The sequence below is a fragment of the Cyclospora cayetanensis genome, unplaced genomic scaffold, assembly GCF_002999335.1.
Source record: "Cyclospora cayetanensis isolate NF1_C8 unplaced genomic scaffold, CcayRef3 CcayRef3_contig_137, whole genome shotgun sequence".
In the NCBI taxonomy this organism is placed as follows: Eukaryota; Apicomplexa; class Conoidasida; order Eucoccidiorida; family Eimeriidae; genus Cyclospora; species Cyclospora cayetanensis.
This window is the reverse complement of record NW_020312078.1, coordinates 259-15,509: the sequence shown is the minus strand read 5'-3', so window position 1 is coordinate 15,509 and position 15,251 is coordinate 259. Positions and strand designations below refer to the sequence as shown.

At 54.1% G+C, this 15,251-nt stretch overlaps 2 protein-coding genes across 2 annotated transcripts; both read right to left on the bottom strand.

Annotated features, from left to right (window-relative positions):
* Positions 1–350: 350 nt before the first annotated feature.
* On the bottom strand, positions 351–9,978 carry LOC113147135. Its single transcript, XM_026336586.1, has 6 exons — positions 9,912–9,978; positions 9,787–9,857; positions 3,024–3,223; positions 1,283–1,847; positions 509–1,228; positions 351–428 (listed from the first exon to the last, which is right to left on the bottom strand). Exons 1-6 carry the CDS (start codon positions 9,976–9,978, stop codon positions 351–353), a joined length of 1,701 nt encoding a protein of 566 aa, XP_026192371.1.
* Positions 9,979–10,111: 133 nt separating this feature from the next.
* On the bottom strand, positions 10,112–14,966 carry LOC34620334. The gene is given in 8 exon segments (XM_026336585.1): positions 10,112–10,204; positions 10,248–10,445; positions 10,570–10,723; positions 11,174–11,541; positions 11,671–11,842; positions 11,988–12,404; positions 13,578–13,900; positions 14,880–14,966. Coding segments are annotated over 8 exon segments (1,812 nt in total).
* Between the last annotated feature and the right edge of the window lie 285 nt (positions 14,967–15,251).

The following is a 15,251-nucleotide window of genomic DNA, read 5'->3' as shown; positions in this document are numbered from 1 at the left end:
GTATATGTAAATGTATGTTTATATTTGTGTATGCATATTTGTGTGTATCCGTCCGTCTGTGTATCGATGCTTCTTTTTTTCTGCCTTTTCCTTCGTGCATTTTCTTCAGGGGTATAGCGAGAAATAGGCAACCCTCTCGTGCATGTTTGCCCCTCGCCTTCCCCTGATCGATTTGTGTCGGCTCCGGATGGCTGTTTTGCCCGTGCACGCGCACATAAAATTCCACGTCATCGATTTCCTTATTCTTCTGAAACTAACACTCAACTAACACTATTTTTTCCCCTTTTTTTCTGCCGTCTTTTTTCGTAGGATCCAAGCCGTCTATTTCCTTATTCTTCTGAAAGTAACACTCAACTAACACTATTTTTTCCCTTTTTCTCTGCCCTCTTTTTTCGTCCCCAGGCTTCATCGTTTACACACGAAGACCGCTACGCTGAATGAGGAATGCAATCCCGCAGAGAGAGAGAAAGCGAAAATATTCCTGGCATCAAAGGAGCATCTTTCTTACCTCGTAGAGTGCTGTGCGCGTGAAGGAATTGAAGATTTTTTGCAGCGATAAGGATCTACGCTTGAGGAGAGCGCCAAGGATATCCATCTCCAACTTAGCCTGTGTCGGGCCGTTGTTTTTGAGATCGACCTCTGTGCAGACTCCTGGCGATGAAGTACTTTCCATCCGTCCTAGCGGTTCCGCAGATCCATTCGTCGCTGACGTGCAGATGGCGCTGCCTTCATCCTCCTCCTTGCCTTCGATCAGCAACGCCTCTCCAGAAAGCTGCTCGGAGGAAACGGCGCGCAAGCCAGTCACCTCGTTCTCCCCCCTCAGGAGATCCTCCAGATACACGATATGCACGGGGAAGCGTCTTGCGCCTACAAAAATCTTGTCGGGGTACACTGCGTCTGTATCTTTGAGGCGACCTTGTTCGCGACTTCGCTTTTCCTCAGCGTGCTCGTCTGCAGCCGGCAAAAGCGATGGCTTGTCTTCTCCTGGCACGTTCCTCAGATGGATGTCGGAGAAGTAGTTGAAAAAAAGATTGCCCTCCATTGTGGCGCTCATGACCACAATCTTCAGCTTCCCAATGCGACTGCGCAGCTGCAATTTGAGCACCAGTGAAAGGAGATCCGCATCCACATCTCGCTCGTGAACTTCGTCGAGAACTACATGAGTAACCTCGTTCAAATATCCCTCCGATTCGAGCTGCTGCTGTTGCTGCTGCTGCTGCTGTTGTTGCTGCGGGAGTTCTCTGCCGCCGTCTGCTGCTGCTGTCGCGTCTGCAGAGACGACACGCTGCTGAAGCTGCTGCAGCGCGGCGAGTTTGCCTGCAGCCTCCAAGCTAAGCTCCTCTTCGGTTAGCATGTGCGCCAAGGCAGGCTGTGCATTGATGAGGATTTGCAGGAGATAGCCTGTTGTCATGAAGAAGATCTTCGTCCTGCGGCTTGTTTTGCTCTCTCCAGATATCCTGTAGCCTACCACACCACCCGTCTCTTCCCCCAGTTCTCTTGCCACGCGCTGTGCAAGGGAAATGCACGCGAGCCGTCGTGGCTGAGTGACGATACAGCGCAACGGGCGATAGTTCTCGAGAGGCGGCAAAGGAAGAGGAGCTCCTGAAGGGCAGCACTGCTTCTTCCCCGCTTTCAGCGCTTGCAGTGTCTTCTGAGCTAGCGCATCCTGATCTAGAAGAAACTTGGGAACTTGCGTGCTCTTCCCACAGCCAGTCTCGCCTTGAATGCACGTAATGAAGTTGTTGTTGATGTGCTCCAGTATCCTGTCTCTGTGCTTGTGGATCGGCAGCGAACCAACGGAGACTGCGCCTGAGCAAGCTCCGCTCCCCGTCCCCCCTCCTCCTACGCTGCCACGTCGAGCAGAGCAGCGCGCCTGGGGAGAGTTTGTTTTGCCGCTTCCATGGGCAGCGGGGGGAAGGCTGCTGCTGCTGCCTTCTGCTGCTGCTGCCTCTCCATCCGCGCAAGAGGCAGTCGCTGTCGTCGCTGGAAAGGCGAAGGCACAAGATGCCGAGGATGAAACTACTGCACGATCAGCGGCAGGCAGTCGCCCCCCTCCAGTGGCGGAGGATGCGGCTTCTCTGTTCGCCATCTTGGGAATACAGCCTTGAGCAGAAGAACAGCGGAAGCGCTGTCTGTCGAAGCGCAAAAGTGCAAATATGACACAATGTATGGGCCGAAGTCTTCGGGTTCACACTCACAAGCCGCTTCTCCAGGGGGTTCTTTCAGAGAGTACTGTTGCGAGCAGGATGCCTGGCTGCTGCACCCAGGAGACGAAAAATATGGAAGCGACTACAACTGCGTTGAGCTGACAGGCAAAGAGAGAAGCATCTTAAGGGCAGCAGAAGCTAGCAAAGGACAAGTGTTGAAGTGTACGTACCCCACACAAAGGCGTGGTGGGGTGCGCCAGAAGAGGCTGCTTTCTCCCGGAGAATGCAAAACCAAATAAGGAATCAGAGGAGCTTGACTAGAAAAAGGACAAAAAGAGCGCAAAAGAAGGGAGGCAAACGCAGAAATACCGACGACACCCCAGCAGCACATAAAACAGCTGCTGCCCAGCAGCACTGCTGAGCTTCTTCCTTCCACTAGAAATTCCGCCTTCTTGCCCCCTTTTCCCGCAGAAGAGAACTCCAAATAGACTGTTCTATTAGAATATAATGAGAAAAGTGCAGGATTATCGCCAGCGAGGAGGCACCAGCAAACTCGCGACTTACCACCCCAGCCCAAAGGTCTCGGTTTGCTCGACGCTTCTTCTCCCTCTGGCATCCTTTCCCCGATAATCTCTCGTTCTTCCGTGTGACGAAATCTGTGGCTTTCGCTGTTATTTCCCTCCCACCCACTAGCCCGCAGCCTCCCTCAGGCTGCCACACCTACCCCTCCGAAGAGGCTGTGCGCGCTGTGTACAGACAGAGTGACCCTGCGAAAAACTTTCCCACCGCGCTGCAACCGCAACGCCTCTTAGCGCTTCAATCCACTGGTGACAGGTCGTAGGCACTCGAACAGCCCAAAAAACTCTCCACCCAGACTATCCAGGAGTACTGCAAACCTCCTGCCCCCCTCCGCACAAGACACCCGAAGTACTACATGGGCAGCGGGCGTTTTGGCTGTTTCTCGCCTGCCCAAGAGGGCTGCACAGGTCCTTCTGCGCTGCAATACGCGTATATTCAATCCCTTCAAAGGGGGGTAGGTACACAAGCGAATTCCGCCCGCCGCCTTTTCCCCCCCCCTCCCCCGTTTTTTCCTTGTCGCGCTCATGCATCTACGACGCAGGCCTCTAAATGCGCTGTTCTCCGAAAAGACTCTGTGTGACACCTGCACAAAAAATTATTCGAGTGCCTTCCACAGCCTAGGCAAAACGAATCGCTGAACGCCTCTCAGATCCACACACGCCAGTGTTCGCTCCTAGGGGCACACGCGAGCTGCCTGCATTGTCGTCGAAGCAGATATTCGAACTGCAAAAGCCGCATGCGGAGCCTTCACGATGCATTATGGCCCTCTGTAATAGCGGCGATTAGCACCTATTTCGCACACCGGAAAAACGGCGCGATAGCCGGCTAGCGGTACCAGTGGAACGGTGGGATGCAGCGCTCTGGAATCCGCTCTATGTTCTGCGCCTAGAAATTTAAAAAACGCCATCTTTCGATCCTCTCAAGAAGCCCTTTGGTCTTTAGAACCCTGCATTCAAGAGAGCAGCCCATGGGCTATCCCCGTAAGGGAACAAGGCCAGAAAAAACTAAACAGCCACCACCTCCTGAGTCGCTGATCATCGCCTGTGCGACTCCGCGTGCGCTAATACACCTCGCTTGCCGCCTCGCTTCCCCCGCTTCACGCAAGCCTAAAAGCAGCACTCTGACGGGGAGGGCTTTACGCTTTAGGCACACCTCTTTCAACAAGAACAAGCAACCGAGAACTTTGGCAGGAGCACGCGCTGGCAGATACACAAAAAACACCAGCACAGAGGAGCACGTTTTTGGACGCGGGTGCAGGGACAGATCGAGGTTAAGCTCAAGGCGAGAATCACGCACGGGAAGGTTACATCAGAAAGCTCTGTCTGAAATTCACGCCTACATGTGCGCAGACATCGCCACAGAAAATGGAGAGGAAATAACCGAAAGCCGGTGTAGCAACAGCCAGGCCCGTAGATAAGCAGCTTAAGGCCTTTTAAACAGAGAAACCGACTCATCAACATCCAGGTGCGCAACTAGTATTTTATGCGAGGGAACCAGCACAGAAACAGCAGAAGGAAACGCATGAGATGCTGGCGTAGGAACGAGAGACGGCTCAGGCCAAAAAGCGGAGGCGAAGCAGCCAGAAGAAAAACAATGAAAAGAGAGCGACGGATCGATAGAGGCACACTAAATTGCACGGGCTGCATAAAACCACACCCAACAAATTGTGGATAGTATAGGTGGGGAGATATCAAGCTAACATCCGCAGACATTGCAGAGACCATGCAACTGACAGGGTGCCAAGTAGATAAACGAACGGCTTACTTATGAGCGACGACAAAGCATAAGCATACATGTGAGTGTAAACGCATGTGTGCAGGCCGATAAGCACAACTGCACATAAACTGAACACAGCGCGGGGGGGAGGGGGGGGAGGAGGGTGCTTTGCCATGCAGGCTGCAGATAAATATTTGAAAGTCGATTGCCAAAGCATACCCATGGAAACGGTTTTTACTCACCTTTCGTTTGGTATTTGATGGCTGTTCGCTAGAGAGAACACAAAGATTTTCAGACGTACAAAGGCTAGGTGCTGAAAGGATATGGCTGCCATGGCATTCGCATCGACGCTGCTTGTGCTGGTGGGAAAGCCTTAGAGCCGTCAATATCCCCTGTAGCAGTGCTGCTTCACTATACCTGCCAAACCATAAAGGATTGGCTCTCTTTCTTTGACGTGAACCAGCGTTTATGCAGGCGAGCTGAGGCTAGTAAGAGCAGGGAGCACTGCCGCTTCGGGAAACTGTCTAATGCATTTTTGACAAATCCACTGCTCGGTGCGATGCCACCACAGAAGGCCAGAGAGAGGCGCTCACTGCCTGTGCACGTGAGCATCTCCCCATCGTTGCAATTGGCTGATGCCGATCTTTTCTTCAATCAGATGCTTGCATTTTAGCGGACTCACGCCATGGGCAACTGTGTTGCGGCCAGAAGGAGTTTCCATAGTGGCAATGAATCCGCAATTGAGAAATGCCTCTAGCCGTAAGCCTGCTACGTCTTTGTCACAATCAGGAAATCTCATGAACCTCCCCGACTGGCGAAGTTCATAAGGGCCTTTTTGCACCTTCTGACTGCCTACCTTGACGTGCGTGAACGGTGTGTGTGTGTGTTGGCAGAGAAAACACAAATTCCGCTAGGCAGCGGCTTCCTCTCCGCCCCTGACAAAACCTTTTAGAGCTTATTCTGCAGCAAGCAGAAATACGGGGGAGCAGCAAAACAAGGCAAATGCAGCCCCTTTGTAGTGCATCCAAGGCTAAAGGTCCTACATACAGAAAGCGCGAGTAGCATGCCAGACAAGGTGACAGTCAAGCGATTTTCAGGCAGCCTCATAAGAAGGTTCACGAACTGCTGCTCGTTTTTTTCACTCGCTTCCAGCTAGCGCGTGCACCCATGAATGCGGCATGTATTTCTAATCACACACTGTTGGAACGCTTTGCAATCCTTGTCGGGGGAAGCTTCGCTTTGCCGCCAAGGGAAGCACTTCTCCAGGATGTCACCATACGGCCTACGCGCTGCCTGCTCCCCAGTAAGCCCGCATTCATCCGAGCCACCGCGTTGCGTGGCTGGTCTTGAGCGATTTAAAGAACCCTGCTCTCTGAGTGAGACTTTGCGCGCATTAAGAGGTTCCTGATGCGGCACACATTGTGACTGATTATAAGAGCGAAAGGCACAATCGCATCATCGTGCACCTATGGATAGCACGCTGCTTTTGCCCGTGCATTCTTTGTGTGTGACTTCAGAAGTCAGGCCCAAGCGGATGTCTGTGCACGCTGATCTCACTCCACTCACACAGGCAGCGCTTTGCACACGCACACGGTCTGCTCTAAGCCGCGACAGAAATGAGTTCATCCTATTTATCAGAGCATAGAACCGCAGGATAGTCGTCTTAAAAAAGACACCATTAGGTTCTCAGAGGCCGCTTTCCAAACGCGTTAACTAGGTCTTGTGCCTGCCTCTTCGGTTTGGAACACACGGCGACTTGCTTCGCTTGCAGATGCGCTTTGTGCTGACTAGCATGCACACATTGTAAGGCACCTGAGCGGCCCTAAGCTGGCTAGCTAAGGGACTCGCCATTCCCCCGTCAAGCCTATTGGGCAACTATATGCGCGGTGTCGCTCCCGGCAGCATGGAGGAAACTTATGGGCTTTTGGCAAGCTGTGCAATGCCCTATTTTGCCTCTAGTGTTTCTTGCTACTTCGGATAGGCGCTTGATTTACACGCAGCCCCCTAACTCTCCGCTTCGCAGTCACCAGCCACCATTGCGGGAGATTTCTCTGCACCTCCTTGGAAGGAGTAAAAAGCTCGCAGACTCCCAGATGGGCAAGGGTGACCTCAGCGGAGAGACGACTGATTCTGTGGGGTGTCGTGTGACATGGGGGTAAATAGCGTTAGGGAGGCAAAGGCAACCAGACAAGCACTTCTTTGGAGTGATCTCCAGAAAAGGCAAGGGACAAGACTTCGCGGAAAGTGTGTGGTCAGCAGAGAAATGGCAGAATTCAGATAGAAATTTGGCGGCAACCTGTTTGTGTACAGTGGCAAGAACGATGGTGTCTTCCCCTGGAGGCTCTCAGGGCCCCCCAAAAGAATTGTTCACGATTCCTAAAGACAAGAGATCGTTTCGCTCGACTTCTAGATGGCGAGTTGGAAAGACAGTTCGCTCAACACTCACTTGAGTCGATCAGTTTTCCTGGCCCTTCACCGGGGGAGAGCAGGGGATGTGAAGTGCCTCTGGAGAATCCAGCTGTAAACAAAGGCTTTCCAGGAAAAAATAGCATCAGGTCCCGAAATAGCCAGAACTTAATGCTATTTCAAGCAGATAAAAGCTCAGAGGCGCGCGTTTCTTGCGGCAACTAGACACAGGACCAGCCGTCGATACACCGTGGCGCAGTTGGGTAACCGACACGCAAACTGCGCTATCTGAGAAGATCGCCCGTCGTTTGTTGCCGCTTTCTGTCTGTAAAACGCCTGGTTAATTTATTTCATGGAGTGAAGTATACGCACCCTGTTTGCTGCTGGTTTCGTGGCAAATCTAGAGGACCTCGAGCTTCCTGCCAGCTTGAAAGTGAGGCGCTAAGCGCCACGCGTGAAGAGACTGGAGAAGGGCCGACAGCGAGCCAAGCCAGAAAGGCTATGGGGATATTTGTGTCCGCATAAAACGTCCCCAGAGCTCGTGAGTACCCCACGCAGGAAAGCGCCTTCAGAGAAGAACCGGAAGCAAAACAAGACTGCCCCTCAATACACCCGACGCACGCTTGGCCAGTGGCGCATAAAGTGGACCAGCGTAGAGTCTTCCGCCCTGTTGATCCTTGAAAGCTCCTTATGCCCAAATAATCCTCGGAGAAAACATTCCACGCAGACGCAAGGCGCCTCTCCCCAGCAGCGTGCTGCGGCGAAAGATGACAAGACACCCGAGCAGTCAGTTCGGTGGCTGCCGTGCCTGAATGGACGAGCCCTAAACCTATTCGCGAGGATCTGCCCTTGATCGCCCTCTTTGAATTAGCCCGTCGCATGGGGATCCGTGTTTGAACCACCCCCTCAGGCTGTCGCTTCCGGTTAGGTGCGACATTCTGCTGGGGGTGAAGAAGAACGGCCCTCTCTACAGATCTAGCGATCGCCTGCTATGCGCTCCCTGTTGCAGCACGTTCAAGGGGGCCTCTCTGTCGCTCCGAGGCTCCCTTGAACGTGGGAGGGGGCTTGCTAAGGCGCTTAATTCCTTGGTACCAACGAACTCGCGCTTCACCCGCAGCAAAAAGCACATGCGAATGAAGCCGCTGGCTCGCTGCAGCACTGACGTTTTTTGATTGACCGTCGTGAGCAAGAACGATCGACGCTGCAGCCGCGCGAGAGCAGTCTTTAATCCCAGCCAACAAAAGCAGCAACGGCAGCAGCCCACGTGCGACAGCAGAAGCAAAACCACAAGTATCGCAACACCCTGAAGCACACTGTATGGACACAGCGGCTTCCAACCAGCAACAGTGTGAGTGTCTCAAAGACAGCAAAAAAACGACATGCTCCGTCTGCCTCTGGCCTTCCCTTGTCAAGCTCCAATGTGCAGGAGGCTCCCCCGGAATCGCGTCACTCAGGCGCTCTCAAGTCACCCCAAAATTCGGAATTCAACGACGGAAAAATATGACCAAAAGTCTCTGAATTAAATATCCCACCAAGGGTAATCTAGTCAATGTAACGCTGCAGCAACGAGAGTAAGTCCATATCGCGAGGGGTAGCTGCAATCCAGTGCTTCGCCTTCCCTCGAAGTGGGCGTTGCACCTGCTGCCTTTGCAGGTGCTCTTCTTGCTGCTGCTTTTGTTGCTGTGATTCCGGCTGCTGTAGTTCTTGCTGCCTTTGCAGGTGCTCTTCTTGCTGCTGCTTTTGTTGCTGTGCTTCTTCTTCTTCTTGCTGCGTTTGCAGGCGTTCTTCTCGCTGCTGCTCTTGGTGCTGCGGATGCTGATGGTGACAACTTTGCTGCCCACTGGAACTGACTCTGAGGCGCAGCCGGTATGCATGAAACGTCGATTGAGGATCAGGAAGCTTCAGCAGGAGGTGCTCCTGGGGGACGGTGTAGAGACTGCTCTCGGGTGTCTGTACCCCCGCAGCGGGGGCAGTCACATGCTTGGCAGCTGCTGCAGAAGCGTGCATCCTCTGCAAGAGGAAGGCGGCAGCAGCGTCTGTTACTGCAGCGCCTTCTCCCCGCGCAGAGGAGCAGCTGCTCTCCCCGAGAGCTGCAGCGACGGCAGCAAAGGTCGGCGGCAGCTTCAAAGCGCGCGATTTCTCACGATCAGCCGTCCTATAGCTGCGAAAGGCTGCATCCAAGCACACCCAAGCTGCAAGGGGGAGCGGCGCAGCAGCAGCAGCGGGAGAGCTTCGCGCGTTGCAGCCGCTGGCACTGGCTGTGTTGCTCGAGCCGAAGGCAGTCGGAGTGTATCTGGCTCGCTGCAGCAGAGAATTCCAAGCTCCTTCGAACACATGCAACACGGCTGCATGCGCTGCCTCGTCGCAAGACACCCCCCTCGCTTCGGCAGGTGCCGCATGCAGCAGTCGCCACTCAGCGGCTCGCAGAAGCGCAGCCAGATGGCGCAATTTGAACCAACGCCACATTTGAAGTCGCGACGCAGGATGCGTAGGTCTCTCGAGCTGCGATCCGCACGGCTGGTGCAGTGCGAACTGCTGCGAAGCAAGCACTGCAAACGTGCTGTCGATACACCGGAGGAGCTGGAGGGATTCGGAGGCTTTTGCGCGCACCGTGCCATTGCTGCCGCATGCTGCTGCTCCACGCTGCTCCTTTCCACAGGAGTGCTCGCCTTGCAGCTGTTGCCGCAGCACAGACACAAGCAGAGACGCCTCCTCTGCTACGGCAGCTGCTGCTGCACTGCTGTTCGAGTCGTTTCTGACCGCTTCTTCTCGCCAGCGAATCGACAGCCGCTGCAGCACTGCGCATGCAAGAAGTGGGAATACAGGCACTTTTGAGGCGTAAATAGCTCGCAGCAACGTGCACACCGCTTTCTCGCAGCTCAAGGCACAGACGCGCGATGGACTGGCTGCTGCAGCAACAGCAGCACCTTGCTGCTGCGGCGGCACGAGCAGCAGCAGCTGCTGCTGCTGCTTCTCGAACTCTTTGGAAGAGGCGTGCACCGCTTCCAGCTGGGAGCTCGCTGCATGCAGCCCGTGCTGCAGCAAGCTGTCTGCTGCATGCACCTGCAAGTTGTGCAGCTGGGACTGAAGCAGCTGCTGGTGCAGCTCGAATGTTGCCATGCTGCGGCATTCGCTCTGCTTTCCGAGGCTTTTCAGCCTGGAAGCAGAAAGAAGGAGCCGCGAAACAGAATCCAGAGACGCGACGGCAGCCGGCTGCTTTCTCGTGAGTGCGCCTTCTGCCGGGAAGTCTGCTGCTGTGGCTCCTAAAGTTCGCCTCTCAAGAGAGCTCGCCAGCCTCTGCAGGCAGCATCCCCATAAGCAGCGCACATTGCAGAAACATGCACACCGTCGAGAGGCTGCAAGAGAGTCTCCACGCGTCACGCTTTCCGCAAAACCAGCCTTTGAGTACTGCTGCTGACATACCTCGAACATCTGCATGCAGCTCCCATAAAGCCGCTGCTGCTGCTTCTCAGAAATCTGCTTCAACAGCCAGATCGCTCTTGCGATCTCCGTACAGCGCAGCAGCAGAAACTCCAGCGAGCTCGGTTGCAGTTGCAGCTGCTGAGAACGCCGAGCGCCTTCAGCCGCTACAGCCACCTGCAGTACATACACCGCAACTGTTTGTAAAGGGCTGCAGATGGATGCTTCTGCTGCGAAGCTCCAAGCTGGAGGGGAGCAGCGAAGCTGCGGCAGCCTGCAAGTCGAGATTAAACTATCTCACCAACAGTTCCTCGAAGCCACTAAATACAGCGGGAGCGGCTACAATCGCTTGCTCCAGCGACTGGCGCTTCTCACGCTGCTGCTTCTCTTCCTTGACTAGCAGCTGGAAACGCAAACTCTCCGCGGCTGAGAGCAGCAAAGCCTCAGGAATATGACTGCGGCAGCAGCGTTCACACAGATACATAGACACGTACATATACACGCAGATACACACAGATACATACATCTACACATACACATATGCACACAGATACACACATCTACACATACACATATGCACACAGATACATACACACATGCACACAGATACATACACACAGATACATACATCTGCACATACACATATGCACACAGATACATACATCTACACATACACATATGCATACAGATACATACATCTACACATACACATACACACAGATACATACATCTACACATACACATACATCCAGATACATACATAAGCATACATAAACATACATCTACACATGCAGAATGCAATGCCATAGCCACGTGCTCCCCTTCGCGTGCGCTTTCCTTCTACTGATGAGGCTAATGTTGAGACTGTGACATTGTAGCCTTGCTGCCGCCTCGGCATGCCTCACCTTAAGGTAGGGAGCACATGATGAGACAGCAAGTCAAAAGTGCGAGACGCCTCGTGCAGTACTGCTGCCGCTGCCGTGTCTGCTGCTTTTGCGGAGATTGCAGGAAGGCTCTGCTCCGTTGATGCTGCTGCTGCTGCTGCTGCTGCTGCTGCATTTGCTGCTGCATTTGCTGCAAGGGCAGCCCGTGGCAAGTGCAGCAGCAGCAAATGCAGCACTTCTGGAGGAGCTGCTGTTGTTGGAGTTGCGAATGCCGTTGCAGTGGCTGTTGCTGCTGATGCTGCAGTCTCCGCTTTGTGACGCTGCAGCAGCAAACAGCGTGGCATTGCCTTACAGAGGCTTACTACTGCTCTTGCCGGCAAAATTGCTGCCTCTGAAGGTGCTCCAGCGACGTCTTTAGCTGCTGCTACAGCGCCGTCTTTAGCTGCTGCTGCAGCGCCGTCTTCAGCTGCTGCTGCAGCGACGTCTTCAGCTGCTGCTGCAGCGCCGTCTTTAGCTGCTGCTGCAGCGCCGTCTTCAGCTGTTGCTGCAGCGCTGTCTTTAGCTGCTGCTGCAGCGACGGTAGTAGCGTCTCTGAGAGACAGAGTCTCAGCAATGGAAGCGAGTATCAGCTGCTGCTGATGCAAGGAGAGCTCCTCAGCGCCTTCTGCGGAAATGGAGTCTAGGACGCATCTGAAGAAACAAGCAGCAATGCGAAAGTTCAGCTGGAAATGTGCATGCGCTGCATCTCACGAAGCGCTCTAGACAGACAGAAGCGCCAAGAGAAGGCAGACGCCGTCCTACTTTTACGCGTTGGCAAACACTGTCTGCAGCTTACTCGAGAGGGAGCTGCAGAGGCATGCCTGCTGCTGCTGCTGTGTGCAACAGAGCAAGCCGCTGCTGCTGCTGCAAATGAGGCAAAGACTCGAAGAGCAGCGCCAACAGCCTCCTCCACGCGGCTACCCACACTGCCAGCTGGATAGCAGCTCCGTCTTTTTTCTCCACTGAGGCTGCATGCGACGCCTTTAGAAGCCTTCGCTGCTGCTGCTTTTGCTGCTGCTGAGCTGCTGCATGCAAAGGCGCCATCCACTTGAGGACTGACAGCAGCTGCTGCGCGGAAAGGGGGATTAACGGAAGGTGCGTGTGCTGCCGCTGCTTCTGCCTTTGCTGCTGCTGCTGCATGCACGGCGCGAAGGCGCGTGCGAACGGATCCTCTGAAGCCAACAGAGTCTCTGAGAGAAAGGGGCAGAGCCATCTGCAAGCGCAACTCACGAAGACAAGGAGACACCAATGCTCGCTGGTACATACAACCCGAGGAGGAGAGCAACAAGTGCAGCCAGCGAGGCAGCTGCAGAGGTTCACCACTCGAGACAGCCTCAGTCGAGGCTTTCCCGAAAGAAAAGGCGGCTTAAAGAGATATTTTTTGTCTCCGTGATTTGCAGCTAAAACACACTGCATGCACCCACTGCTGCTGCAAAGACATGCAGCGTCCTCATCAAGGCACTAAACGAGGAGAAGCAGGCAGACATACAGCAGCAAGTATCGCTCCAGTTGTTCATTCCTCAGCTGCGCGGCAGCCAGTCCCTCGCTGCATAGACAGCGCACACCACAGCACGCGGTAAAAAGGCAGCCGAGCTGCTGTGCAGCAGTAGGAGCAGCAGTAGTAGGAGTAACAGCAGCAGTAGTAGGAGTAGCAGCAGTAGGAGTAGCAGTAGTAGGAGTAGGAGTAGCAGCAGTAGGAGTAGCAGTAGTAGGAGTAGGAGCAGCAGCAGTAGGAGGAGCAGCAGTAGGAGTAGCAGCAGTAGGAGTAGCAGCAGTAGGAGTAGCAGCAGTAGGAGCAGCAGCAGTAGGAGTAACAGCAGCAGTAGTAGGAGTAGCAGCAGTAGGAGTAGGAGTAGCAGCAGTAAGAGTAGCAGCAGTAGGAGTAGGAGTAGCAGCAGTAGGAGTAGCAGCAGTAGGAGTAGGAGTAGCAGCAGTAGGAGTAGCAGCAGTAGGAGTAGCAGCAGTAGGAGTAGGAGTAGCAGCAGTAGGAGTAGTAGGAGTAGGAGTAGCAGCAGTAGGAGTAGGAGTAACAGCAGCAGTAGTAGGAGTAGGAGTAGGAGTAGTAGGAGTAGCAGCAGTAGGAGTAGCAGCAGTAGGAGTAGGAGCAGCAGTAGGAGTAGCAGCAGTAGGAGCAGCAGTAGTAGGAGTAGCAGCAGTAGGAGTAGGAGTAGTAGGAGTAGCAGCAGTAGGAGTAGGAGTAGTAGGAGTAGCAGCAGTAGGAGTAGGAGTAGTAGGAGCAGTAGGAGTAGGAGTAGCAGCAGTAGCAGTAGGAGTAGCAGCAGTAGGAGTAGCAGTATTAGGAGAGCATTATGAGTGACAGATAAAGCAGCAACCCCACACTGGCAAGGCACGCCAAGGCTTTTTGTGCAAGCTGTAAAGCACTCACCAAATTAAACCAATTTCCTGTCCTCTAGCTCTGCCTTCGAGCAGCGCCAGTGGCAAGGCTGTAGCAGTCTGCTGCAGCAGCAGCACAGCCTCCTGGTGAAGCTGTCTGTACAGGTGTGCAGCTGCTGCTGCCGCAGTGCAGCTCTTACGGGCAGCAAAGCTGCAGATGGTTCCAGCCGCAAAGGCAGAAATGCACAGCTGCTGCGGGAGCTGCTGCAGGAGCTGCCACTCAGCAGCCTCAGAAGGCTTCCCCACAGCAGCAGCAGCAGCAGCAGACACCTCAGGAAGAGCCGCACTCTCCATCGGTGCTGAGGAAGCACACCTCTCCGCGTTGTTATTGTTGCTGTTGTTATTGTTGTTATTGTTATTGTTGTTGTTGGTGCTGTTGTTGTTGGTGCTGTTGGTGCTGTTGTTGCTGTTATTGTTGGTGCTGTTGTTGTTGCTGTTGTTGTTGCTGTTGCTGCTGCTGCTGCTGCTGCCGTTGTTAGCCGCAATTGTCAACTGCCCGCTGCTTGCTGGTGCCACCCCAGCGGCGGCTTGAGCTGTCGAGACACCTTGCGGAGGGGTTAGCAAGTGCATGCGAGAGAGACAGCCGACTATTCCTGCAAGTGCGCGCACTGCTCCTGTGACATCGGTATCTGCGGATCTGGCACGTTGCAGTAGAAGCAGCAGCAAAGCGGCGTCCGTCTCTGTGTAAGAAGCACACAAACACACGCATATACACGGGGTGTGATCAGCAGCAGCACATGCAGCAGCGCCTTGTTCCCATAGCCGCTGCAACCTGCAGGAAAACTGCTAGAGAGAGAGAGAGAGAGAGAGAGAGAGAGAGAGAGAGAGAGAGAGAGAGACAGACAGACAGACAGACAGAGCGAGAGAGAGAAAGAGAGAAATACAAAGAGAGAAAGACAGGGAGAGAAAGACAGATAGAGCGAGAGAGAGAAAGAGAGAAATACAAAGAGAGAAAGACAGGGAGAGGAAGACAGATAGAGCGAGAGAGAGAAAGAGAGAAATACAAAGAGAGAAAGACAGACAGAGACAAAGACAGAGAGAGAGAGAGACATACAGAGATCGCGCAGCTACAAGATAGAGGGGGGAGTATCATCATGGATGAAACTACCGCATCAGCAGCAGTACAGACAGCCGACCGCGAAAGCGCTCGCAGCAACGCAGGAGTCTGTACACTGCAGTGAGATCAATGTCTTGGTGAGCTGCCAAGTGCTGCAGCAGCACTCTCCACGCCAGCTGTACTACGGCTTTTTGACGTTCACGTTGCTGCTGCTGCTGCTGCAGCGGATGCTTTTGCTGCTGCTGCTTTTGCTGGGGTACGAGCAACAGTGCCTGAAGGGTTGGTGTGAAGGCGCAAGTCTGCAAGTCTTTCTGCTTTTCGCATGCCTGCCACTTCGCAGAGTTTCTGCCAAAGCTGTCTCCTATCTGGAAGTGCTCTGACGATCCTTCAGAGGGAGGTAGCAGGCGAGACTCGAGAGAGAGCACCGACTCCTCCTGCTGCTGCAGCTGCTGCTGCTGCTGCAGCAGAGCGGGCAAACAGGGGGCATGGCGCTGCTGCTGCTGCAGCTGCTGCTGCTGCTGCAGCAGCGGCACGACGTTTTTGAGCAGAAACTGAAGGGGCAGTCGTCGACGCCTTGCAGGAAGCAGCAGGCAGCACTTCACAAAGTTT

What these genes read in the sequence shown, in the direction of transcription:
- LOC113147135 (XM_026336586.1), bottom strand. Translation starts at nt 9,978, where the DNA reads ATGCCGCAGCATGGCAACATTCGAGCTGCACCAGCAGCTGCTTCAGTC. An exon ending in GTTTGCAGTACTCCTGGATA is followed by an intron (nt 1,848 to 3,023) that starts GTCTGGGTGGAG and finishes TCGACGTGGCAG; the next exon opens with CGTAGGAGGAGGGGGGACGG. An exon ending in TGCAGCAGCTTCAGCAGCGT is followed by an intron (nt 1,229 to 1,282) that starts GTCGTCTCTGCA and finishes GAACTCCCGCAG; the next exon opens with CAACAACAGCAGCAGCAGCA.